At 56.4% G+C, this 27,602-nt stretch overlaps 1 protein-coding gene across 5 annotated transcripts; it reads right to left on the reverse strand.

Annotated features, from left to right (window-relative positions):
* On the reverse strand, nucleotides 1–27,401 carry Epha8 (Eph receptor A8). 5 transcript variants are annotated; one of them, NM_001419265.1, is given in 17 exon segments: nucleotides 1–1,698; nucleotides 1,830–2,003; nucleotides 2,170–2,360; nucleotides 2,446–2,595; nucleotides 2,826–3,035; nucleotides 3,576–3,637; nucleotides 3,890–4,075; nucleotides 4,244–4,408; nucleotides 5,148–5,215; nucleotides 5,607–5,700; nucleotides 6,566–6,728; nucleotides 6,828–6,952; nucleotides 8,949–9,284; nucleotides 10,807–10,962; nucleotides 16,440–17,103; nucleotides 22,610–22,674; nucleotides 27,195–27,401. In NM_001419265.1, coding segments are annotated over 17 exon segments (3,015 nt in total). In that variant the 5' UTR covers nucleotides 27,286–27,401; the 3' UTR covers nucleotides 1–1,583.
* Nucleotides 27,402–27,602: the final 201 nt, after the last annotated feature.

The raw sequence follows: 27,602 nt of genomic DNA on the forward strand, positions 1-27,602 counted from the left end.
CAAAGATGAGACAATTTATTCTCATCGCAAGTAATTCCAGACTCAGGATGGGAACCACAGAGAGGCCCCAGGAGCCCCAAGGGGGACCCACCCCAGGGGCCTCGCCTGAGGATCCTAAGCCCAGACACTGGGTGAGTGGGGGTGGTGGAAGACAAGGTGTCCCCACCCCTCGTGTCCTGACCATGTTTCCCACTTCCATAGGAAGGAAGGGCAGCTCGGCTACATAGTACTATAATATATAGAAGCGCAGGAGCTGGCCGCGGCACCTGGGTGGGGCTGAAGCCCCCGATTATTGCAGAAGGGAGGGGGCTCAGTGCTGGTGTCACGCGGGGTGCTGTGCTGGCTGTGGGCAGGGATGGGCAGGGGAGGGGGCCGCCCTGTCCTCTGGGCCGGGGCTCTTTGGGCCCTGCCTCCCCTAGGATGGGGCGTTCTCACCCGGGGTGCTTTGTATGTGCTTTGAAGACCATTTTTGCATTGTCAGGAGTGAGGGAAAAAAATATTCTGACATGGTAGAAAAAAAGACATTTACATACCCTGGTGGGCCGTAAGGGGGGGAGGGGTATCAGCCTGTGGTGATGAGTCTCCCAGGCCCCTCCCGTCCTAGCTGTCTTGGGTGGGGTTGGGGAGAATAGACCATGGTTGGGGGGGGGGAAGAGGGTCCCAACTCTGAAATTTGGTTGTCATGTGACATCAGACAAGGCATCCTTTTCTCTGGGCATACCTATCTGGTACAGGAAGGGGTGGGTTTGGGGCTCCTGTTCCCAGCATGGGCAGGGGGGCAGCAGGAATGGGCAGTGAGACATTGGAAAGAGGCATCACAGCCATGAGAGCGACGGTCAGGCAGTCACGGCCCACCGAGGGCATCTCACACTCTGCTGTGATCCTCTACGGAAGGCGGCCAGAGGGACTGGCCAGGAACCCTGTTTTCCTATTGAGTAGCAGGAGGAGCCAGGCAGAGCCCCCAAAGTAGGAAGGCGTCCCGGACCTGAGATACAGCCATGGTGGGTTCACCCAGGCTGGACGGTGGGCCTGGTGCTGGTATGATTCGGAAGCAGCCTGGGCTCCAGCCGCCAGGCACTGTGCGTTCCCCCACAGGTCCTGGGAACTGGGCAGTGTCGCTCACACTCTGTCACGCCTCCTCATTCATGACGTGTTATCTGTGGCCATACACACGTGGCTCCTGCCCTAGTAGACAAGCACACGCGTGGTAACCTGCACACATCTGTGCTGGGGCCTAATGGGGGAACAGAGACATGGTTACGCATTGTTTTCATCAACCGCCAGGGCCTCGAGGGGCACGCCCACACCGTCACCCGTATGCATGCACGCATGCACCCACAGCTAGGCGAGTGATGTCACCATTGGCGTCTGGTGTTGGAGCCCCAGGCTCTAGAAGACACAAGGTCCTGTGCCTTCCTCCAGAGGGCAGGTGTCCTCTCTACTTAAAGCACCAAGGTCCTTGTCCCAGGTGCCTGACCTCTGTCACTCTCCTGTGGCAGAGCTCAGGGGCTACCCTGACTGCTGGGGGCCCCCCCCCGCAGAGCCCCTGACAGTTGGTATGACCAGTGCCAAGTGGCCATGGGTCAGAGGTGCCGGCGTGGCCCCTGAGTGCAGCTCAGCTGGGACCTCATTGTCTGGATGCTTCCAAGGATTTTCTTCTGGTGGCCCATGAGGGTGATGCCGAGGGCACGAACATCCCTGTGAAGGAAGTGAGGCCCGCCCGTTTGGCTCTAGGAGTCTGGGAGCTGGGAAGAGAGCCCGCTGCCCACCCCTGCACTGCTGTGGGGTTTCCCCTGGCCCTGCACCCTCTTCCCCTCCCTGTCACTCACTGGGCGTTCATGTGAAGCACCATGCCAAGGGAGGAGTACCCGCCCGCTGCAAAGTGGTCCCGGTACCGGCCCATTCGGATGGAATCCAGCCAATCTCCCACAGTGAGGTCCCCGTTCCCATTTCCGCCTGCTCGGAGGTCAAAGCAGCTCCTGGCAAAGGCAGGGGCTGGGCACCTGGGAACAGAGAGTTCAGTAAGTAGCTTGCCAGGACTCCGCCTTTGCTAAGGACATGGGCGATGGCCACTCTCTCTCCCGATCCCAGCCCTAGGTAAGGTAGAGGATTTGCAAAGCTGGACTCGGAAGAGGGGGGGCAGCAGGGCTGGTACAGGGGTTCTGGTACCTGCTGACTGTAGCTGTGGCCCTAAGGCTCTCGGGGCTGTGGACCAGGGCCTCCAGAACGCTCACGACGTGAGAGAAGCGAGGCCGCTGGGCACGGTCCTTGTGCCAGCAGTCTAGCATGAGTTGGTGCAGGGCACGTGGGCAGCCCATGGGCGCTGGAAGCCTATAACCCTCTTCCACAGAGCTGATGACCTTGGTGAGGACACATCGCCCGGCTCAGGCTGGGTTCCCTGTTGAGGACCCACAGCTGCACCCCACCCCTGGGCCCCAGACTCACATCCTGATTGGTCATGTTCCAGTAGGGCCGTTCACCATAGGCCAGCACCTCCCACATGACCACACCAAAGCTCCACACATCACTGGCTGAGGAGAAAGTGCGGAAGGCAATGGCCTCTGGTGCTGTCCATCGGATAGGGATCTTCCCTCCCTGGGGTGGATAGGAAAATGTTGAGGGAATGGCTGGATTTGTCCCATAGTCCAAGTCAGAGTCCCACTCCCCAGCTCCCATCCAAGAGCACATGTTCTAGGGGAACCCACCTCCCTGAGCCATTAGAAAAAAATAAGCAAGACAAGTGTGCGGCACCCTGAGAGTACAAACGCCTTAGAACATGGCTGGCTGCCCACGCCCCTGCTCACAGGAGGACGTTCCCAACGCACCGCAGTGGTGTAGGCGGCCTCAGGGTCGTCCTCCAGAGCCCTTGAGAGCCCAAAGTCTGACACCTTGCACACAAGACGGCCATCTACCAGGATGTTGCGGGCGGCCAGGTCACGGTGAATGTAGCCCAGGTCCGAGAGGTAGCGCATGCCAGCGCCCACCCCTTTGAGCATGCCCACTAGCTGCAGGATGGTGAACTGACCATCGTGGGTCTGCAAGGGGACACAGAGTGGTGTGTGGGCTTTGGGACAGTGCCTGGCCCAGGGCTTGGAGATCTCCTGAGATGCCTTAGAGATCAGAGGTGACTGCGGTGGACAAAAGGAAGTGACTGGCTGCTTACACGGGCTCCTGGAAGTGTCTTCCCGTTGGGGAATGGAGGCCTAGGAAGGTCACGTTCTAGGTCTGACAGCCTCCCAGTGAATACCCAGAAGTGTGGGCTGAAAATGTAATCACCTCCCCCGAAATGGTAGAGCTGATGGCAGGGGACCCCTCTGCGTGAAGTAGGGCAGTAGGGGCCCTCGCAACCCCAGGAACTTCATGGGGTTCCAGAAAGCAATGTGATTAACTGGTTCTTGAGATTTCCCCTCACACCTGCCTCTTCCCCATGAACATGAGAAGCTAGCTCCAGAGGGGTGAGGGGTGAACTCTCAATAGAATGAACTCCCACGTGTGGACAGCAAGTGAGCATCCCCCCACCTGTGTGGCTGGTGGTGATGGACGTGCACCCTTTCCCTACGTGGGGACAGACATACCCTGAGGAAGGCATCCAGAGAGCCATTTTCCATGTACTCAGTCACAATCATTGCCAGGCGGCCTGGGCAGGAAAGGGAAGATGAAGGTGTGGTGTGTGGGTGGCCAGGGCTGCGGATCAGGGACGGTAACATACGCCCACTCAGGACTCAGGTCAGCCTTCAGGGCCCCACTGGGGTCCTGAGCTCTGAGCACTCTGGGGTCATCTAGAGACCTGAGGCACAGTGACAGGGACAGGGTGGCCCAAGGGATAGACCTAGTCCCTCTCTGGATAAGAGTGTCCCATCGGGGGAAGCTGACCTTTGCTGGCACCTACCACGGGTGACCACACCCTCCAGGCGGATGATGTTAGGATGATCGAATTGTCCCATGATGGCTGCCTCTCTCAAGAAGTCTTGGCGCTGCCTCTCCGTGTAGCCAGCTTTGAGAGCCTTGATGGCCACGGGCACATCCCGCTGTCCTGGCACCTGCAGCCTCCCATAGCATACTTCTCCTGACTCCCCTGCAGGACCCAGAAGGAACAAGCATTAACAGTGGGACACAGTTTCCACTTGGGGGCCCAGGAGCTGAACCTCCAGCACCAGGAGTTCTAGGCTGCTCCTATCTCCCTACCCTTCTGGCCAGGGTCCCCTCCCATACCACCTCCTTCCTCCTAGCCTCTGGGGCTCACCCGAGCCTATGATCTTCTCAATGTGGATCCTGGAGGCCTCGATCTCTCTGGTAAAGCTTCGGCCTGCACGGCCCGGTTCCTCATAGTTGTGGGGCTCTGCCGAGAACTGGGTTTCTGGGAGCTTCCCCGGGGGGTGGTTCAAGGGCAAGAAGACAGGCGGGGGTGCTGAGGAGTCAAGGAGAAGGGCCCTCAATCGGGATGGGACAAAGTTCCCTCTCCCAGTGTTCCCTAGGGCATATAGGGTGTCACTACAAATCCCTAGATATGATGCCAAACAGCAGGGACCCCACAGTGCTTATCCCATAGGCATAAATAGGTAGCCTATGGCGTGGCTCTGGTTCTGTGTTCCGGGTGTCTGGTTAATTCTGGCATGTACACTGTTCTCTGAACCCCAGACCCCCATGTGTCTGTGACTTTAACATTGCTCTTACGGGGTTAATGCCATCAAGAAAAGGAGTTCACATGTACGTGCCAGCTCTGCCTGAAGGCAGGTCACTAGAAAATGGCTAAACACCCAGGGCTGCACTGAGCCTAGCAGGAATGAGTATTCCCACTGACGTTAGTGGGCACAGTGCCAGGATGTAGAAGGAGATCCTCCCCATGTCTCCCTTGCTTCCTGGAATCTCTACAGGATCCTGGAAAGCTCACTGTAGCAGGGGATATTGTTTAAGATAACCCAATCGCCCACCAGAGAAATCGCGCGTGAACTATGTGTGAATGGACAAGGCTGTGCTTTTCCCTGCCCAAAGCCCCTTTGGCGTCCCCTGGGGGCTGTCAGCTGGCAAGTGGGGGTGATCTCTGTAATGGCTAGCCTTGGCATCTGGGCCCCGCCTGGCCTTTCCTGTAGACACCTGGACAAGCCAGCCCTGCACTGGGCCCTGCTGAGGCGAGGCCGGGTACCCACCTTGGCCATTCTGGTAATGCATTTTCTCTTCATCAGAGTCCTGGAATGCCTTGCTATAGCCGCAGTGCCTGCATGGGGGTGAGACAGTCACCACCCCGCCAGGGCCAGGCCACCCGAGACCCAGTCAGAAGGTGGATCAGAGTGCCTTTCTCCCAACAGGTTGGCTCTTGTCCCTCAGTAAGTCTGCATGGGAGCGGCCTTGTTCTTAGACTCAGAGTCCTCAGTTTTTGATTAATAATCTACAAAATGTCCCCAGTGCAACTGACCATCACACAGGCCATGCTTGCAAAGGCATGGCTCCCTGGCCTCAGTGTGGGGCAGTGTGGTTAGGGTAGGGAGGGTTGGGTGGGACCGGGTTGTGGCTAGGCACTTTTATGTGTGGTCCGGCATGGCTGGATGGTGGCTGAGGAGACCACTGGTGCCTGGGCTGTGGCTGGGCTGAGGCAGAGGATTATCTACCTCTTCTTGCAGATGAGAAGCAGGAGGAGTACCACCAGGCCTGTGATGAGTGTCAGGCAGATCCAGACGATGGTCCGAGTGTCATAGCGGGGCCCTGCAGGAAGGCCCAGCCCTTTGCCGCCACCAGCCAGCTCTGATCCCACCCCAGCCTGCACTAGGCTTCCCTTAGAGTCCCCTCGGAGGCTGCTGGTTTTCAAGGGACCGTGCAAGCCGAACATTCCGCTGACGATCACTTGCCCTCTCCTGACCCAAATGAAGAAGAGCTGAAAACCACCTGTGCTGTCTGTCAATCTCACAGCACCAGGAGTGTGTTGAGAGATGTGAGTGCTGGCCTCAGGGGACCCTCTCCTCAGCCCTCTACGGTAGGGCCCAGCCCTATCTGCAGCTTCCCAGGGAGGAAGGGATCTCTGAAATCTCTTACTGGAGGCCACAGGATAAACAGAATGGGAAGGACAGGATTGCCATGCTCAGTCTCAAGGGGCCTATAAATACTTAGGACACACAGGTGACAAAGGAATGCCAGGTGGGCACTTAACCCTTCAGCAGTGGGGGAGGCTGGCTGGCTGGAGCTGGAGAAAGGCAAATAGATCAGCCTTTAACTGCTAGGTTTCTGATTTTTAGCTTCTCAGGGTTCCTGCTGCAGGGCACCGACCCAAGGACTAGTGTTTCCTGCAAGGCCCCAGTGATGTGGATGCTGTGGACAGTATGAGCTTCTAAGAGATGTCACTGGGTCACCTATAAAAGTCACCTGGCAAAGGCCTCACTCAGACTCAGGGGAGGCCCGAAGGTGACAGGACCGAGCTTCACTTCCTGTCTGTAAAGATGCTACTCCACTGCATGCGATACTGAGACCAGGGATCTCCAGGGCCCAGCCAGGTAAAGCTACTGGCTTTCCCCTGCTTGCCCTCCTCCTGGTCTTACCAGTGGGGCTCCCTAGCCCTCCCCATCCTTGCACTCACTGGGTTTCCCGGTCTCCACCTCCATGGCCTGGCTGAAGCGTCCACAGCCTGCTGAGGTGCGGGCCCGGACCTGGAACATGTAGCGAGTGCCTGGTTTGAGGCCCGACACGGTGGCGCGGGTGGTGACAGCCTTGAGGGTAGAGTAGCTTTGCATCTCCTTATCCTGCCCGGAGAAGAAAGGCCGTGGGACTTTGAGGCACTCCTCACGGCCCGCAGCTCCCTGTTGGCTCCTCACCCACCCGCCTCCGGAACGTTCTCGAACCTTCTCGTAGTACTTGATCTCGTACTCCAGTATGATGCCGTTGGGTTGCTCTGGCTCCTGCCACAGGAGTGACACGCTGGTCTGCCCAGCCCGCTCCTGCCGGATCACCACCACCTGGGACGGGGCTGGGGCGGCAGCTACCCATCAGGCCCAGCGTGGGCCACACCCAGGCCTCTGCCCAGTCTTTCCCAGGCTCTTCCAGGACCACAGGCTCAGTTTGTTGACCCTCCTGCTTCTACACCAAGACAGTCTGCAGCCCCATACCCTGGAGAGGCACTGGCTGCTTCCCGGGTCACTCTTTGGGGCCAGTTTCAGGTCTGGTTACATTCAGGGCCTCCACCCTAAGTAGAGGCCGGGATGTAGCAGGGCCTCAGCTATTCCTGAGGAAGGACTCAGGGCTGGAGTCCGGGCTGGGACAGCTCTTAAGAGCAAGGAGCAGGAGCTGAGCAGGCCTATGTATGTTCAGGGATTCTTTGGTCACAGGAGGTGCCCTTTCCCCTACCCCTGGCTTTATCTGCAGGTACTGTGCTCTCCCAAGTATGCTTGAAGGTCACATATAGTTATACCCAAGACCAAACAATGAAGCAATCTGGGGATGATGGCCCCCACCTGCAATCCCAATGCTCGGGGTGGAGGCAAGACAACCAACATGAACTCAAGGCCAATCTGGACTACAGAGCAAGACTCTAACAGGCCAGTTCTTCCGGAGTCTAGGAGTCCTGTTGCTCCAGCATGCCTGGATGCTCACTGAAGGCAGGGACTGCATACAGTGGTGCCCAATACATGCTGCTGCTACTAGAGACTCTGACACGAAGAGTCAAGAAGCCCCTACAGGGAAGCTGGAAGGACCTGATACGGGGGAGTCGGGTGTGGGAGCTCGCAGCTCTGCGGTGGCTTTCCCTCTTACTACTCAGGGCCTGCTAAGTCACTTACAGCAGTCTCTGCAGGCTGCTCTAAGGAGACCGGGGCTGGCAGGCAGATGGGCGGGGATACAGAACAGAGAGGGGCGTCTGCTGCATGTGGCCATGGTGCCAAGGTGGGGATGAGACTGGTGGGTGCTGTTGAGGTAGCTCTGTGAGGAGAGCCTTGTGACGGGGAAGGTCTTCGGACCGGGACAACTCGTGAGAGACCGGGTGGGTGGGGTGATGGGGTGTCTCTCTCTAATGTGGGTGCTGTCCAGAGGCTCCCGGGTTGTCTGCTCTTCCCTCACCATGGGCTAGGGAGCCTCCTGCTTCCATGCTCCTGCAGACGGGAGGCAGGGCAGGACTGCAAACCCAGGCACAGGTTGGTTGCTCTTGAATACTGCTGGCCAGGAGGATTGAACGATGTGGAGAGAGGGTGTGGCCCTGGATAGATGTCACTGAGCCACTGGAAGAATGAGTGCTGAACTCCCCTGCAGGCTGATCACTGGGTCCTGACCTCTACTTCCTATGCAGTAACAGGGGGCTTCTGAGCCATGCCTGTATATCCTTGGGAGAAGATGGCGGGGGAGGAGCTGAGGGTTCTGGGAATGTTCCAGAGGGAGTAGTCATAGAAAGATGCTCCTGGCTGCTCTTCAGGACCAGGCTACCACTCGATAGGCCCTCAGAGTTCAGGAAGAAAGAACCTTTGTGGGATGACCGCGGTCTGAGTGACCAGAAATACATGAATGGGTGTGGTCCCAATACGGCCAAACCCACCTGACTCTGGACACAGGCACTGAAGCGATGACGTCTGGGGCTGGGGACATGGCTTAGCTGGCAGGGTGTTTGCGTGGCATGCGTGCGTGAAACAGTGGGTTCAATTCTCAGCTCTGCATAAGCTGGGAGTGGTGGCTCACATCTGCTGCTCCGTTGACAGCTGCTGGACTGAGTACTCTCCCCTCTCTAAACCTCCACAGTATGGAAGGCAGGTAGTGTCACTTCCATTGCACAAGAGAAAAGGCAGGGAAAGTTCTAGAATCCAGGCTTATGACCCATAACTGAAGACTGCCTCTGTGTTTTCTGGGGTTCTCCCAGTCTCGGGCTAAGTTCCTATAGGCAAAAAAACGATCCCCTGCTCAGGTCCTGGTGGGAAGGGAGAACCAAAAGAAACAACAGCTGGGGGAGGGTGGATGGGGGTCCCTGGGGCTGCTCCGCCTACCTGCCTGGTTTGTGGTGATGTTGACCACAGCAGCGTTGCGGGGCTCGGGGCTCAGGTTGGAGACACCGTTGACTGCCTCGATCCAGAAGGAGTAGTTCATGTGGGCCAGGAGGTTGGCCACCAGCAGGCTGGCCTGCGCCAGGCTTGTCTGTTGCGGGACAAAGCGAGTTCCACTCCCACAAGCCTCACAGTGGCTCAGGGCCCAGGGGCAGCGGCGGCACACCGCGTTGTAGGTGATGTCACTGCGGCCGCCTGGGTCCAGAGGAGGGGCCCACTCCAGGGTCACAGAAGTTCCGTTCACGCTGGAGATCAGGTTCACCGGTGCTGAGGGTGGCCCTGAGGAAAGACAGCAACAATGGGGGTAGAGCTGGCCCAGGATCCCCATTGTATCTGATGCCTCTTAACGAAGAAATCACATCTCTTACGTCCTCCAGAAGTTCCAGGGCAACCTGAGTTCCCACGCCACAGAGTGAGTGAGTGTGTGTGTGTGTGTGTGTGTGTGTGTGTGTGTGTGTGTGTTTCTACACTTCCCACCTATAGTCGAAGGAACGCTGCACAGTGCTGGGGTGCCCGCAGGACCCACACTATGCGTAAACTGCCTGGTCATGTCCACCCTCTTCTATTCCTGCACGCTTTTGCCACTAAAAATGTCACTGGGCATTCTCTGTGGCATGAGAAGCCTGCTATGTAGCCACCAGGCTGTGGGGCATCACACACACCTGCCTATTCAGGCCCAGGCCGGCCAGCACAGATTCTGGAGAGAGACTCTTGGTTAGGCTGATTGTAGGGCTGGGTAGCAGTGTCATGGGGGTTGAACTGGAAAAGCACAGGGTCAGGCAGAGGACCCCAAGACTCAGAATTCCAGGCTAGGAATCTTGGCTTTGAGAGACTCGAAGCACACGCTCTCAGAACCATTCTTCAACCATTCTCAGGCTCTTGAACTATGCAAAGACTTCCCAAGCCAAAGGTACCAGACACCAAAAGTGCCGACCCTGACTTACGGGCGTAGGCTGCCAGGCAGCTTTGAGCCCTGTATTATGGTCTTGAGGAGAAGCCAGTCTAGCCAGATGTGGGTGGGTACATGTCTGGGACTGATAGCTAGGTTCACCTCGTGAGGAGAAATTCTTTCTGTCCCAGTAGGTCCCACATCAGGACAAAGCTCAAGTCTGGGCAGGAACCTCTAAGGAGGGAAGCTGGCACATGTAGGCACGGTACCCACGGGGATGAGCGATCTCATGGGTTGGCCTGCCTGTGCAGGGAGCCTGAGGCTGGGTGGCCATGAGAAGATCAAGAGAGAAGGGATCTGGGCAGCAACTTCAGGGCAAAACAGTTCAGGCTCCTCTGTAGCAGGCACTGAGAGCAGGGCCCCTGCTGAGGCCCTGGCCAAGAGAGGATGGGGGCCAGGGTCAAGAAACAGTAGCAGGCTCTCACTCTTCTTCCTCACTCTCACTCTTCTTCCTCACTCTCACTCTTCCTTCCTCCCTCCCCCCCCCCCTCTCTCTCTCTCCCTCTCTTCCTCTCCTGGCTTGACACGGAAAAAAAAAAAAAAAGCAACAGCAGCAGTGCCAGGAGTTTCCTACGCTCCTCAGAGTCACCTCAGGCACACGGGGTGTGTGCACCTAGAAATACGCCCTCGCCAGGCACCAGACACCCCTGAAAGACTGAGGAAAGTATGCAAAGGGCCTCTTGGGTGTCCCTGAAGAGATGGCGGAGAACCACCAGACTCCAGGATGTCAAGCTTCCTGCTGTAGTCACAGACAACGGCCTCTCCCCTACACACCAGCCCACCCTTACTTCATAGACTCCTAGCTCCAGAGCACTGGGAGTCCGATCAGGAGAGCTTCGAGGCGGTACTCACGGGTGCAGGCTGCCGATGGTGGGTCCAAGGCCGCACGGTAGTAGCTGAGGTCACAACGGCAGGTCTGGGCCGCAGGGGTGGCAGAATGGCTGTGGGGTGGGCATCGGGCACACAGCTGGTCCCCGGGGGCTGACTTGTAGAAGCCCAGCTCACAGGCTGTGGAGGAAAAGGCAGCTACAGGCAAGCTAGGGGCCCACCAAAGAGCTTCAGGGTGGGACTCCCCCTGAGCTTTCTAACGTATGTGTGTCTGTCTGTCTGTCCACCCGTCCATCCTGGAGGGACGGAGCTTCCACTGTAACACAATACTGTTTTCCTCCCCATCAGATGGGATGGAGGTAGAGCATAGATAGGGGCGTTTGTCTTCCATAGGGTTGCACGGAGCTGAGCTAGGTCCTTGATATGAGTTCCAAACCCAAAGTGGACACCCCAAAGCCCCACATCTGAGCTTCTCAAATCACCCACTCTCCTTGGCCACAGATTCTGACAGGGCCCAAGCAGCTGCCAATCGCAGGGAGTGTGACTAAAGCCATGGCTGTGTGATGTGGACGAGTGAGAGACCCATGCACGACTTGGTGCCAGGCCTGGACAAACAGGGACCCTCTCCCATGAAAGTCAGATCCCCAGCCTCACCACAAACCCTGAGGTAGTAAAGCCTTTGGTGGGGTCTGATGCTTCACAAGTTCCCCCAGTTAACCTGGCACCAAGACCCACCACCCTGTCACCTCTGACAGCTGCTTGTCTCCTGGATACCTTTTTATCCTGCCAGACCTGCCACCTGCTCCACCTCATCTGAGTGACTTCCAACGGGACCTCTGGCCTGCCTGCCTTCTCACAGTCAGTCGATGGCTAGATCACTTAGGAGCAGGACCCAGGACCAGGCCCTTTTCAGAGCCAGGGGACATTGTCATGAACTGAACTGCCCAGCCCGCCTTCCAGGGCCACCATGTTGGGGAAGGAGATGCTGGCAAACATGATCAAATCATACTCAGGAGGGCAAGAGGGTCCTGGAGAGCAGTGGCAGAAGCCCCCTCCACAAGGATAAACATCTGAAGGGTAAGAGATCAAGTCAGATAGTCTCAGGGATCCCTGCTGACTCTCTACCTTAGCCTCCCATCCTCAGGCCAGACTGGGCTCCAGTCGTTCTCACATGCTACAGGCCCCAGGGCCTTTGCACATGCTGGGCTTTCTTCTCAGGGTGTCTTTTCCTATCCATGTGCTAAACTCCTCTCTCTGGATCCCTCTCAATTGGTCCTCTGTGACAGCATTGCTGGCCCTCCATGTAACACACAGAAATGACTGTGCCTGTCACTCTATCTCCCATCCCCCATCAGTCTCTCCTGGACTGGGCGGTCCTCATGGGCAGACCCTTGGTTAGTAAGGATTAGTCTGTGTGACTGCTTAGGAGGGTCAGGCGGACCCAGTGCCACCCAGCCAGGCTGCTTCCAGGTCTGTCTTAGTGGAACCTCTCTGTCACAGGGACAACCGCAGGCAGGATTCTCTCCATGCTAAATCCAGTTCTGGAAAAGCCAGTCCCCCAGCGAAGTTTTATTTAAGAATGTCATTTCGGGGGGCTGGGGATTTAGCTCAGTGGTAGAGCGCTTACCTAGGAAGCACAAGGCCCTGGGTTCGGTCCCCAGCTCCGAAAAAAAGAACCAAAAAAAAAAAAAAAAAAAAAAAAAAGAGAATGTCATTTCGGAGCACGGCAACCGTGGATGCCAGTCGGATCTCTTTATTATTCAAGCAAAAGCCAAGCAGATTTCTAAAATTCTATAAACTGGTGAGAAAGTGAGCCAGGGGGAAGGACGACCCTCAAGTGGTTTTGGGGGCACAGGACTGCAGCACTGGAGGGGTTTAGCAGCTGTTAGGTGAGGGGACAATACCCCTGTGCTCCGAAGCAACTGTCTCGTTCTAAGGGTCCCCAAGAAGGTTCAGACTTAATTCCATTTGGGAATCTGTCTTGGGATGCAGCCGGGACAAAGTCTCCCAAGGCAGGAGAGGATGGAGACAGCACTGTCAGCAGGGGGGCTGGCATTTCTATGCTGGACCTGCGGTTCTGCTGAGTAACAGTGCCCTCACTGCGGTGAGTAGACCCCTGTGATGGGTTGGCACCCCTTTACCCATTCCCCACTCCCCTGCCCCTCCACTACAAACTAGATCAGAGGAGCTGGCTCTGCCCAGAGAACCTTTGGAGCAACAAGGGACAGACAAGTAATTCCGTGGGACATCTTGGTGTGGCAGGGCAAGAAGCGTATGTCACAGTATGACAGCCATCCGTAAAGTCCTTGGCTGTCAACAGCTCATAGCAGGGGAGGGTGGGCACTGGAGATCGACTGGCTCTCTTTCTGGCATCACTCCTTACTTGGGTTTAGTGATTTAGGGTACATCATTAGGTCCTAGTTTCTTCATCTGTAAAATGGGGACAGCAATAGTGGTAGTGTGCGGCTGCAGTGTAGGTCACCTGAGCATCAGGATGTGGCAGCACCTGGCACTGGTAGCTATAACTAGATGTATTTGGTAACTGTTAGTACAATGTTTCACCTGTGTGCGAGTACAATGTTTCACTTGTGTGTGAGCCTCTGTCTGTGCTGGGGAAAGAAGGTTGGGGGGCATCGGGAGGCTGAGTAAGTGCACTGTCACTGCATTGTACCTCAGCCCACAGGACCCTTTGGCAAAAGAAGAAACACCCTCAGAGAGCTGCACCCTTTAGTCCTAAATTCTCAGCCCAGGGGTGATGCAAAGCCAGTTGGGGGGGACCTTCCATCTGGGCCCCTATCCAGCTTTCCTCACAGTGTAGAGCTTAGAGGTGGCTGTGTCTTTCTGTCACTCCCAGTTCCCTCTTGAGCCGCTAATACCCAATATGGCTATCACGTGTCAAGGCCAGATTAATCCACGCCTCGAAAATAAAATCATCTTTAATAAGAATACTAATCACTGGGCCTCAGGGAGTCCTGGATCCTGGAGGTAGGGCTACGAATTAGTGGCTAGGACAGATGGAGGCACTCCGGGCTGCAGTCTGGTTCTGCCCCGTGACCCAGGAGGCTTCCGGAGTGGTCCAGGCCCTGAGCTGCAGGCTGTGGGCCAGGAGAGGCCGCTGCCCTGCCGAGGGCACCTTGCCCAGGCTGCCTGTCAGGCCGGCAGCTGCCTGCAGCCTCAGCCACCTTTCTGCTCCCCCTGCACGGAGCCCGAGATTTGACAAATAAGGTGCCCGCCCGTGGTCGACCAAAGGAAATTAATTCTAAATCAGATTTTAAACACAGGCAGGAAGGCAAAAGCGCTCGTCGTCGTCCCTGCTCCCCTCCGAATGAGCCTCTGATATTTATAGAAAGATGATTAGGGCCCCCCGAGGGTGATTTACATTCGCATCCAGGTGATAGGAAGGACAGCAACCAGGACTGAAGAGTTTCAGACTCTCCCTGCAGCTCCTGGGGCGGGGAGATTCTCCAAGGCCCCTCTGCTTGCTGGAGGAGTTGTGGGAGGGGAGGCGTGCAGGCAAGGGACTAAGGAGGTCACCGAGTACTTCCTGCTCAGGGGATGTCAGAGATGGGACCCCTGCCAATCTGTCTTTCCTGTGTGTCCCTGGGTCAGTAAGTTTACCTCTCTGGGCCTCTTTCTTTCAGTGGTAAACTGGACCAGCTTTATAGGGCTCTGGTAGTTCCCCCATAAGTTTCTGAAGCAGGAAAGAAATCTCACCTCGTCACCTGAGGAGCCAAGTGACATGGTAGTTTACTTAGAGTCTCCAGACAGATACCCAGATAAGGCTGCTGGCCTGGCTCCCTCTGTGAAGGTCTCAGTGTGGAACCCTTGTGGCTCCTTCCAGATTCGGTGACACGGACAAACACAGATGCCACCATCAGGGGAGTGCTGGGGAATGTCCCTCTACATGGGACTCAAACCCATACCCCGCCCCCATCTCTCTGCCTGCAGTGCACTGTGAATTGATATTTTTTATAAAACCTGTAATTATCTTGCAACTGGCGTAATTATGTTGCATTATGATTTAAATGTAAAACTCAAAACACACTGCGGTTCCCTAACCCTGCCCCGTGTGTCTTTGTTATTTTTTATTAATGGGCTGGCAGCAGCAGGCAGTAAGCTTGGCCTCGGCTTCTCCCAGCCTCTGAGGAATCCTCACCAAGAGCCCTGCCCCGTTCCCCACCTCTGCCAACCAAGGGATCTGCCTAGTCTTTCCCGCAAGCCAGCCTGTCTCGGTGCACGTGGGACTCACTGGCTTATTTGTAAGGTTGCTCTAAGCATCTAAAGTTTAGAGCTGGGGCAGCGCTGAGCAGGTGCCACCGTTCGGTCTGCCTGGTCGTTAGGCATAGTTGCACCTGTCACCAGTTGTCTGAGTGTGACAGGAGGATTCTGAGGATGGCAGAGCGGCCGGCTTAGGGCCAGGTGGCCTGGGATCACATCCACTCTGCCACTCATGCCGGAGGGCTTCAGGGTGTCCCATCTGCAAAGTGGGAATGTGGCACCTCACTCAGAAGGCTATCGTAAGGATGGGGACTTCCCAAAGACAGGGTCCTCCTGCCCTGATCTCTGTGCCCTGAGCACACAGATGACTTATTAAAGTCCCCAGATTTGGCAAACATTGGAAAACCGTCAGGGAGCTAGTGTGCTCTACCGGTCTACAGGAGGTGTCTGATGCATGCGTCTCCGTGATTCCTACACAGGAAGGGCTCTCCCTGGGCCCTCTGCAGCCAGAACCAAGGTTCTCCATAGCCAGGTTTCCCTGTGCCCTGATGGCAGAGGGCCCATGTGTCCAGCCCCTAGGGGATCCAAGTGCACAAGGAAACCAGACCGAGCCCTGCACCAGCTGGTACCCCAGCTGGTGCCTATGGAGCTCCCCTAGGCACTTATGCTCAGCATGGCGGGCTGCAGTGCCCCACATTGGTCCTCAGACCACATATATGCACACACAGGCACACATATGTGCACACACACAAATGTGCATGCACACGTATGTGCAACACAATGCCTGGGCCTCCCTTAGCAATTATGACTAACTTTGGTGCGCCCAGGTACTCAGCTGGCCCCAGCAGGACTTTGCAAGCTCACTCAAATACAGACAGCCGGGTTCTGGGACCGTATGACAAGTCCGTCCAAGCCTGCTCTCCTTGGGTGGTCCTGCTCATGGCTTTGCAATGTCCCCTCCCTATGTGTCTTTACCCAGAGCACTAAGTCTACCTCTCTCTACTCCCCACATTGGAAGGCTGGCGATTTTCAGCTTAGAGGCCGGAGCCAAGAGCCCAGAGCCTATCTTTCTACTCCCTGGCTGTGTCATTTTGGGCAAGCTGCTTCTCCCCTGTAACTCTTCAAAACCAGGACAACGACAGCCCTGCTTCATTTGGTGGTGATGGGGACTGAGTGAGTTAATACCTCACTCAGTAAAGTATATTCTTTTCTGAAGCCCCTAGAACTACAGGCAGTGTCATTTCCTAACCTAGGGACGTGCCTGCAGGCCACTTCGACAACGTCACAGGACGGGCCACCTGGCTCTTACCCGGTCCCCAGATGCCCTGTGCATCTGCTTGAAAGGGAGCCAGATGGTGGGGCTGACATCTTGCACACCAGCAGCCCCACCCATACAGAGACACCTGCAGCCCAGCCAGTCCGCCTTGAGTTTTACTCACCCATACAGGCATCGCGCCGCTCCTCATAGCCGGCACTGCACACGCACTTGCCGATGGGCACCAGCCATTCGCCCTCGGCACTGCAGTACATCTTGGGTGTGTCGCGCTCCTCTGAGTGTCGCACACACTGGCCTCGAACCTCTACCAGCGAGGACGAGTCAGCCCCGGTTACCGCCTCCGAGAAGGCCGCCAGGTTGCGTACCATGGCGGGACACTTCTTGTAGTAGATTCTGAGTGAGAGGATGGCGAGGCAGGCACCTATGTCCTGGAAGGCCAGGTAGAAGCCGCGCTTGCTGAGCGGGCCCACGCCACGCACCTCCGTGTTCAGCTTGAGCCTCCGCACGCCCAGATCTGCGCCGGTGAAGCTCTCATCCGCTGCGATGGTGTCAATCTTGAGGAACTGGCTCTCTTGTGTGCTGGCCCCCAGATCCCGGTCAGACTCTAGGTAGTGAAGGTTGAAGGTCTCCTTGCAGGTGCCCAACACCCCAGGAATGCTATTGCAGTCACGCAGGGTGAATTTGATCTCGGCGTAGACACGCCTGGCGCCGTCACGGGGCACCCAGCTTGTACGCAGCCAGTTGTTCTGGTTGGGACTCATGACGTTGCACACCTGATACGTGTGGATGGGCCGAAAGGACTCGTCCACCTCGTTGATGGAGTCCCACTGTGGCAAAGAGAACGCAATCTGCTAAGTTGGGAGCCACGCCTGGTGTTCTCCCGGCAGCCCCCTGCATAGACAGACACTAGGAGAAACACAGGAGAAGATGTCTCTCGGGGAAGGCAGTCACCACCAAGGTCAGGCACCTGCAAATGAATCCTTAAGCAATGCGGATGGAAGTGTTATTGACTCACAGATGTGAGGCAGAGCCGATGTATGCCACCAAGGGGTAAGGCTGGTTTCAGCCAGAGCCTAGGAGGAACCAAGCCTGCCATCCAGGCTCTGACTGCTGTGGCTTTTCCCATCACTCCCACGGTGGGGGGGGGGGTCTTGCTCGGAGAAGCGGATGAGTGCAGTTTCCTATTAAGCTATTAAAGGGACCCCTCCCTTTAGTGTAAGAAGTGGTGGTCCCGGGTTATACCCCACGTGAAATCCCTCTCTAGCTGCCCCACCTTTGTGGCTGCTTGCCGAATGAATATCTGATCAACTGGTCAGACTACCCTGTTGTTTTCTGGCTTATTGTTTGGGGTAAGGGTCTCTTGTGGCTCAGGCTGGCCTCCCACTCACTAGTCAAAACCAACCTTGCTGGGGACAGACTCAGGGTTCGGTGTGTGCTTCTGGGGTATTCTAGCGAATGAGCTTCTGCCATTCTTGGCTTGGGTCCCCGGGGCTGGCCTGGGCTCCCTCCCTTCAGGTCAGAACAAGGCTGTGGGAAAGTTAAGCATTACTGTTTCCATCTGGCCCTACCCGAGTGAGGGAAACAGAGGTAAAGCAAACACCCCACAGAGCTGAAAGAAAGGAAGTGGGGGAAGTCTGCTAACCACGTATCAGAGGAGGCATTAATATCCACAACAAATAAAGAAATACATCCCAACCACAGAAAACTAACACTCCAATTAAAAGAAAAAAAAAAGGGAGCGAAGGACTTGAAAAGATGTTTCTCTGAAGAAGATACACAGATGGCCAAACAGCACAGGAAAAGATACTGCACGTCGCTAACCACTGGGGAAATCCGAATCAAGCCCACAGCCAGAGCCCACTACACAGCCATTAGATATTTAAACAGAAGAGAGGTGCGGCGAGGGATGAAGGAGCTGGTGCATCGCTGGGGGGACTCGAACCGTGCAGCCGTGACCAGCAGATCTCAAAAAACCGAATTACACGAGGCAGCAGCTCTAAGAGTGTATCGCCTTGACGAGATAGATGCCTGCGTACCCATGCTCAGGATGAGGACTGGCAGCCCACGTGTTGCTGAGTGTGGTCCACTGCTTGCCCAGAACACAGCATCCCCTGGGTCTGAGCCCCGCCACAGAAAACACATAAAAATCTCAAGTAGATGGGGGAAAAAAACCTGCCTACCAACAGACAACAGACAGAGAAAATAGCACATACAGACAGTAGGATACTAGTCACGCTTAAAAAGGAATGGGAGTCTGATACTGTGTTAGGATATGGGTAAGCATGTAATGTGCATGTACATGTGTGTGTGTGAATGTGCCTATGGTGGCATGCACACCCATGTGTATGGAGAGAGATCAAAATATGCCGAACGTCACCTGCTTTCACCCTCTACCCTCGAGACAGGGTCTCTCACTGAAGCTGGACCTCACTGTTTTTCCGCTGGTGGCCAACAGGTCCAGTAGTCCTGTCCCCTCTGTCACCACCACCACAGTGCTAGAGTGTCAGGTGTACACTTAACCATGTTAGGCTTCTTCTGCATGTGCCGGAAAATTCTAACTCAGGTCTTAAGAGCTTACACAATACGCACTCTTTCTTATTTCACACACAAAAATCTCCCACCATCACCACTCTTACCACGCCGTTCGACAATAGGAAACACGCTCCCATGGCTCTGTGACATCACGTCACCACCTTCTGTCCTGCCCTTCTCTAGGACACCTTTTATCTTCCCAAGCCAGGATGCTGTACCCATGGAGGGTAACACGTCCCCCCTCCCAGCCCCTAGAAGGCATCACTGTTTCTCATCTCCACAGATCAGACTGACCTGGGGCCTGATGCCAGTACTAACGGCACACTTAACCAAAGACGCCACAGAGAGACGGACCAATGCTGCCTTATCTCATCCCAACCAACGGCATGATAAGAAAGAGGGGGGGGGGTGTAGCTCGGTGGCACAGCACTTGCTTGCTCTGCATGTTTGAAGGTCTGGGTTCAATCCCGATCCCTAGTATCATGGCCGCCACCACACCCTGCCCACAAGTAGGTTCCTGACCCTCCCAGCACTGTGTGTGGTGTGGTGTGTGTGTGTGTGTGTGTGTGTGTGTGTGTGTGTGTGAAAGAGAGAGAGAGAGAGAGAGAGAGAGAGAGAGAGAGAGAGAGAGAGAGAGAGGTGAGGGGTGGGGAGAGACCTGAGCCCTCCTGATGTGGCACTTGCCAGCAACACCCTGGATAAAGCAAGGACTCCATGTAGGTGCAGAGAGGGAAGAGCCCTGGCTCCCTCAACCACACCGCTACCTAGCCCCAGCTAGGGACAGGCACGGGGCTGAGTCCAGAGGACCTCAAGGAATAGCAAGGACAGATGGCCTTGTCCAGATCTGTGACTTTCTCTCTGCTCTGTAGGAACTAAGGATCTTCTTACTTCGGAACTGGCGGAGGGGGCTTGAAGACCCCTCCTCCTGAGCTCCATTAAACCGAGGGGTCGAGCTTGATCTATGTGTGGTACAGCAGGGGTCCTGGGTGTCCCAACCCCCTTCCTGCCTGTCACAAGCCCCTCCATCTGGCCTCATTTCTGCCGGCTGTGTGGTCTCCACCCCAGGCAGCCACCCTCGGGCAGGCCTATCTCCACTAGGCTGGGAGGACGCCAGGGGAAAATGCCTAGAGTGCTGAGCTCAGGCCTGGCACAGGAAGGCACTCAAAGAGCAGGGCACCAGTGCACCACTGCCCTGCCAGCACACCCCTGATCTGCTGCATGCCTGCAGGACCAACGGACGGAGGGTCCCACCCACAGGCCTTCTGAGAGTCTGGCCTCACTTGTAAGAGCTTATGCTTGCTGCCCCGTGCCCCACGCTGCAACCCCAGCCCCGGGCAGTAGTGTCACATCTGGGGCTAAAGTTATTGTCACAATTAATGGAACACCAAAGAGCCTGCCAGACGCTCCCTGTCTGTTTCCTGCCAGGGGCCCAGATAAATCAACCAGCTTGATCAGAGTTCGTTCCAGCTGTCCCCACCGGTGCCAATGGCCTGGCCCTACCCTGCCAGCCCCAGAGTGAGGGCAGATGCCTGCGGTGGCCGGGTTCCTGGAAATAAATGGAAGGGCAAAATCCACTCAGTCTCCACTCAGGGCTACTCCCGCCCAAGCGGCCTCTGCAACTGACTCCCTCATGCTGTCCCCCACCTGGTTCTCTACCTGGGACAGGGCAGGGCAAAGCAACTGTGCAACCCTGGGTTTGTTACACTCCTTCTCTGAACCATGAGTGCTTCATCGGTGAGTGCTTGCTCTTTCCAGCCACTCCAGTGCATGGTGAGGGTCAAAGGTGATACAGACAATAATATGCTCCCTCTCTAGGGCAGTCTGGACTACAGCTGTTCGTTGCCAGTCAAGATACGGGACACCCAGTGGGTGTAGAAGGAAGATGCAGCCTGGTTAAGTACATAGGGTCTGGGTCTAAGCAGAGTAGCTTAACCTCTCCGATGCTTCTGGCTTCTCATTGGCCAAAGGCCCTTTCTATGCATTGCCTGATGTCACTGCACCGAGCATGCTCTACGATCGTCTAAATGAGGAGGTGAGTGGCCTGAGCCATCCCACTGGCAGAGAAGGCAGAGTCCCCCATCTTGGAGCCCAGCACCCCTGCCTTTGGCTGTGTTCTGTCCAAGAGAGATAGCCCCTCTCATGCTACGCACAGCCCAGAGGAGAGTTGAGCAAGCTGCAGAATGAGAATGCTGGACCGATCCTCATGAACCAGCTCTAAAGGCTCTCTGTGCTGGGCAGGAGAACCAACAGAAGGTCCCTGGAGAGGAGTGTGTGCGCACTCCCTCCAACCCCCTGCTCGACCTGCTCAGGTCCGAGATTTGGACCCATGTAGTTCATTTCCTCTCTGGGAAGCGCCCGGCTCCAGATAGAGCACATCCTTGACTCAGTGGACAATACCGTCGCCCCTTACAGGGAGGTCAGACAAGCCCTCAGCACCTGGGGTACATGTAGGCTCCACACAGGCTCTAGTCCTAGAGAGACCTGGGTTCGTGTCTTGCTCACCACCAGAGAGCACTGAGCCTCAGTAGTCTCACCTGTGGAATGGGCTACGATCCTGCAAGGACTTGCTCCCAAGGTGATGTGAACACGTTTAATCATTGTTTTCTTTCTTTTTTTTTTTCCTTCCCCTCGGAGCAGAGGACTGAACCCAGGGCCTTGCACTGAGCCAAATCCCCAACCCTTATTATTTTCTAAATCTCAAAAGAATAGGTATCTGGTGTGCTGTGAAAAGCAGAGCCTTCTGAGACCAGGTATGAGCCTCCCCAAACCAAATCCAGGTTCTTTTGTCTTTTTTTTTTCTCGGAGCTGAGGACCGAACCCAGGGCCTTGCGCTTGCTAGGCAAGCGCTCTACCACTGATCTAAATCCCCAACCCCCCAAATCCAGGTTCTTATTAACTGAATGGCCAAGTCCCTGATTCCAGGTAAGCCAGAGCATACCTGGGGCCAAGGCTGCCCCTTAACTGTTAAGAAGCAAGAGGGCAGACCCACTACAGGCCCTTCCCAAGGACAGCCAGGTCAAGCTGCGTTTCTTGGGTGCCTGGCCTGTGCCCTCAGAAGTGGCCATGCAGGCTACAGCTCTGGGCCCGGAGAATTACAGCATTCAGGCTTGGCCCTGCCAGTTCCCAGAATGCTGTGCTGAGGAGCTGATATTGCTCAGCCCACTGCTGCCTGTGATGAGACCCCAGAGGGGCAGAGTGGAGATTCATCCTGATTCCTAAGATAAAAACCTCCCTCAAGGTGAAAAGCGAGACCTTTCCCAGGCCTGAGCTGGTGTCACTGTCATCACTAGGATGAGCTAGGCCCATCCCCAGGGCCATGGAAGTCTGCCTAGACCTTGTCGTGCATGTCTCTGTTACCATGGTTCCAGATACCCTGGGCCTAGCCTTGGCAAGCTGTGAATATGCAGGCCCAGGGCACAGATATGAAGATCCTCAAACCAAGGGTCAGACAGACATCGGGGGCCCATGCCAGTGCGGGCTCTGTGATCCCAAGGGTCCCAGTGAGCTAAACTGTTAAGAACTATCCGTTCTATCTTCCACTTCTCTGTGCCCTTGAATGAATGAATGAATGAGTGAGTGAATGAATGAGTGAGTGAATGAATGAGTGAGTGAATGAATGAGTGAATGAATGAATGAGTGAATGAATGAATGAGTGAATGAATGAATGAGTGAATGAATGAATGAGTGAATGAATGAATGAGTGAATGAATGAATGAACTTCTTGAAGCCTTTGCTTCCTTTTGATCTGTGCGATGCTGAGATTCAGAACTCCAACCACTACTCCCTCGTTCCATCACTCACCCCATGAGCAGGATATGTGAGCCAGCCCCAGTCTCCGTGGATGGTCGATGTGTCCAACAGGTTCACTGTAAAACACAAGACAAGAGGGCATTAGGCCCCTGTGACCCTTTCCCTAGCCAGAACCAGCTGCATTGGTGACTCTTAGCTGCCCCTTCCCAGGAGCTCACAGTCCCCAGCCATGCTTGCCCTATCTGGTCTGGAGTCTAAGTCCCGCCTCTCTCTTGACAGTGTCCTTCAACCCTCAGCCAACTGCCCGGTCACTATGTCACTCCTGGGGCTCATACTGCCAATGCTCTGGGATGCCTGGAGTAGCTGGACATACAGAGCCGGGTCTGTAGGCTCCTGCAAGCATAGGCTAGCGTCCTGGTTCTGCCTCTTCACCTCTCGAAGCCCTGGCTTCCTCCTTTGTGGAATGGGGGTGGTGGTGTTCACTCCCAGTGTTCCCTGAGGAGGTGACAGCATTCACATTTATAACATTAAGTCCCACCATTTACCTACACCATTAAGTACTGCTGTTCACCCGAGGACAGGCACGGTTTTAAGGTCCTCATGGTTTTAAGGTCCTCGGTGTGCCCAGGATGGAGCCTGGTGCCTGCCAGACCACTAAAGACAGTGATGGGAAGGCTGTGCATGGACAAGCGCTGCTGGCTGATGCCACCTACTATGTGCTCCCAGGGGAGCCTTAGATGCCACCTTGCCTACGGAAGTGTTTCGTAACAGACAGCAGTCCAGAGGAGTGAGTGGCATCAGTTCCCCGGGCCTTGTCACATCCCAGGTGGTCCCCACTTCTTTGAATCTCAATTTCTCTGTCTTTAAATGGATCAGTAAGACCTGGGGGTTCAGATGGCGGCAAGGAAGCCACCTGTAAAGTGTGGGGCCAACGCCAGTCCCTGCTGACACATCCTACACCCTTGCTTCCTCACTCTGTCCTGCGCAGAGCAGAACTCTAGTCCCGACTCTCTGTTCCTGCTGTGTGTCCCAAGGTAAGTTCCCTCCTGTCTCTGGGTCCTAGCTTTTTATTGCTATGGCAATGGCTGTACAAGGGGCCTTTAGTACAGAGCCCCACAGGCTGCCATGTTTTTGGTTGCTTGCTTGCTTGCTTGCTTTTGTATTTTTTCTCCATGGGTCTCCTTCCCCAGCCAACCACCAATGGCTTCCACCTACCAGGGTGGAATATGCCCTGGCCAGGTCACAGATGGCCAAAGCTGGGCCTCTGGAACTTTCCCCCAGGGAGGTGGGGTATATCCTTCTGCTTGCTGTTTGCATAGCTCCAATTTGGCCCTCTCTGGCCCTCAAAGGTGGAGACAAGTGTTATCAGGGACTGCAGAGAGAGGATGCTCTTACAGATTCATTTTCTCCTTCCTTCCACCCTCCCACTCCAACGTCAGGAACCCGGCTGAACCAGAGAAGGCATCTCTGCACTCCTTCCTGGGTCCCTAGGGACTGGGGTGGGGGGATCAGAACCGGAACAAATGTCCACCGAGGAAGGTCCCCTCTCTTGAGCCAGCCCTACGCCAGGGCCACAGGCAGAGAGAGAGCCTCCCGTCTCCCTCCCTCCTTTGCTCTCAGGCAATAGAGAGAAAAGTGGGTCAGGCAAGCTCTTTCCTCCTGCCGGCTGGGGGGAGGGAAGGGGGGGCTGTATTGCAGCTCCCCCCAAGGCCAGTGGGGCCCCATGAGGAGAGAGGGTGGGGAAAGGGCAGTCAGGGGTGTCCCCACACTAGCCAGTATCCTGTATGTGGGTCTCAGGCCTGAGGTCCCTTCTCTAGGCACGGAACAGCCTAATTCAGACCTGTCCCTACATTGGAGGACCCTGAACAAACATCCATCTCTACAGAGGCTCCCCCTGGACACTCTGACTTCAGGACCACCTTCTGGGACTGTCTGTCCCCACGAAGTCCCCATCGCATCATCCAGTCTTCAGATAATCCACAGATAAGTCAAAAGTCAATTCTATCAGATTCACAACAGGGTACGAGAAGCTAGGGCTGTTTGCTCCGACTCCTTCCAGACCCTTCTCTGCCCTCCTCCACAACCCCCCGCCACCCTGTACCCCGTCCTTTCCCTCTGGAACGTTGCCAGCTTCTATACCTCACATTGTCATCCATGCGGGTGTTGAGGAGCGTGGGGTGAACCTCAAGGGACAGCCCATACCAACCCAGGAGGCTTGGGTGGAATCCAGTTCTGGGCCTGCCTGGTCTGGTCTGAGGCCCTTTGGAAACGTAGACCTGGTCATGCAGCTGGCTGATTTCCTCTCCTGCCAGACCGTGAGATTGATTTCCCCCTCTGGACTCATCCCCTATTCAGAAGACAGGAGACCTGGACTCCAAGGCTTCTTCCCAAACCCCTCAAGCCTCAGTTTCCTCGGCTGGAAATGCCCACAGGCGGTCCTCCTGGGGCTCCCTGAGCAGGTCATTCTGGGGACCACATAGGCCATCAGGTGCTGAACAGCACAGAATTCCTTGGCGGCTCCCGCCTGATCACGGAAGGCATTATACGATTCTTTTTCTCTCCAGTACTGTCACCTTCCCCCATTCCATTTCACTGAGACTAATACTTAAATTGATTCACATTCCCCGAGGACACAGTGCGTGATGGGGAGGCCAGAGAACCCGGGTGGCCAAGGGACATCAGGCAGGACACGCAGACTGCCTTAGAGACCACCCTGAAGTGGAGGCAGATTCACCCACAAAGACCTGGCGCCTGGTGTGGCTTGAGGAATCTGTAGGTGACTGCCCAGCAGCCATGGTAAGCAATGGGCAGATAGCCAGGCCGGGCACTGTTTCCTGGGTTTGGCCCCAACTAGGAAGATTGCCTCTTCCCTGAGTCCCAGGGGTCTCCCCAGCATATTCTGGCTCCTGTACCACTGCAAGATCCATGTCATAAGGGATTCCTGGGTGTTCCACATCCACACCAGGCCCAGGTCTCCGTCATCTGGCCATCTGTGTTGTGCAAATCACCCTAGCTTGTCTGGGCACTCTGCAAACACACCCTTGGCCATACCCCTGACTGCAGGTAGGTTTCTCCCCCTTTCCCAGGCCTGTCTTTTCTCCCGCTGTGGCTTCTCTGTTACACACATCCCCCTCTAATATCTGTCTGCAGCATGAGAGCCTGGGTAAAGTCACTACCGTGGGGGCTCTGGGACTCTGGAAGGCGCTGGCTACTCCACAGAACAGTTGAGGCAAGGATGTGTGTGGTGCAGCACTGAACTCCTGGAGGCTGGCGGAAGACCTCCTTAGAAACCCCAGCTCCACCCCAACCCTAACCCACCACAATCCACCCCACGCCACTTGGCCTAGCTCTAGGAAAACTTCTCTCAGGACACCGTTCTTCTGACCCTGACTCTTCCCTACTCAGAACACCCCCCCAATTATGTCTCATAACTAGAGAGACAGCCAGCTCTGCCTGTCCACTTGCCCCTTAGCCACCCTGCAACACCCCTCCCCCCACCCCGGGCTTTGCTTTCCTTGGGGATAGTACTTTACCTACATCGGAGTTTCACTGGGCATGAATGCAAGTCCGAGGGCCTGTTTGTGTCTGTGCTGCGTGTGTCTGTTTGTGCTGCGGCACCCTCATGCATAGGGGGTGTCACACAAGTGCATGTGCAATGGTTGCCCTGCTGTGTGCATGATGGGGGGTGGGGGATGCCGTCCAAGCATCTGAGGTTCTGCCAACCCGGGTCTGTGTGGATGAACCTGTGGGCTGAGTGGTCCCCCTGAGCTAAGTATTGGGATTCCAGAAGCTCTCTGAGCAAATAGTCCAGCTTGCTTGGGAGCAGTGGACACTGTAAAAATCCAGCCTGCCTCGTGAGATGAGCTTTAGCCCTGAACAGTGGTCTTGCACAGCATGGTGAGTCCACATGTGGGGCAGAACCCCTTGGTCTGATTGCAGTGTCGAGTGGGACCCAAGGAAGGGTGTGGGTGGGCAGGGCTGGAGCCAATCTCAGCTCTGGGCTTCCTTCCTTCACCAGAAGTCATTTCCCAGAGTCTTTTGGTCCTCAGGGCTCGGTGCCCCTCCCACCTGCCTGGGGCCCCCGAGTGAAGGGTCCACCTGGCTTTCACCCAGAAAAGACTCTGTTCTCTGAGCCACCCTGTGTCTGTCTCTCCGAGTCCATTCCTCTTTGCACCTCCTGCCACTGGTGCTTCTGGATGTAGGCGACCCTTTCCCTTGGCCAGCCTACGCCCCCACCCCACTCTCAAGACACCCATCATCCCGGTGTTTCTAAACCCCTGCTCTCTGTCTGGCCCCAGCCAGTTCTTGGCCTTGTGCTCAAAGCCATCTTCAGCCCCTTTTCCTTCAGTCCTCTGTACCTTGTCCCCGATTCTTGGGTTCTTTCGTCTCCCTGTCCGCCCGGTGCCTTCTAGTCCGTTCGGTCCTCAGTCCCCATCCCTTACCCTCTCTCCTCCATACCTCTTCTGTTTTCTGTCCAGTCCTGTCCCCTTGTCCCCAGCCTCCGATTCTCAGTCCCCAGGGCATTCTCCCTCCGCCCCTGCCCGTGCCATCCTGCGCCCAGGCCGGCTAGGGTCGAGGCGGGGAAGTTGCGCCCCGGGCAGCACCGCCCCCGCCCCCGCCCCGCCGCGCCGCTCACCTTCGCCGCGCCCCGCGGACACGCAGGTGGCCGCCGCCGCGGCCGTGACGACCCAGAGAGCGGGGGACAGGCGGGCCCGGGCGGGGGCCATGGCCGGGCGGCGCCGCGCTCCTCGGGCTCGGCCCGGCGGCCGCGCGTGGCGCGCTCCTGCCTCTCCCGCACCCCGGCCGGCGCACACGCGGCTCAGCCGCACGCGGGCACCCGCGCCCGCCACCGCCCCGGGCGGGGCCGCCCCCGCGCTCAGCCAATCAGCGCCCGGGCGGGCGGGACGCAGAGCCCGCACCGCGGCCACCGGCCGGCAGCACGTGCACACGCCCGCCCGGGCCCGCTCGTGCCTGGGGGCGTTGGCCCCGTGCCACTCGTGGACCGCACCGCACGCATGCGACCTCGCCAACGAGTCGGGCCCGG

Source organism: Rattus norvegicus, chromosome 5 (assembly GCF_036323735.1).
Source record: "Rattus norvegicus strain BN/NHsdMcwi chromosome 5, GRCr8, whole genome shotgun sequence".
Taxonomy (NCBI): Eukaryota; Metazoa; Chordata; class Mammalia; order Rodentia; family Muridae; genus Rattus; species Rattus norvegicus.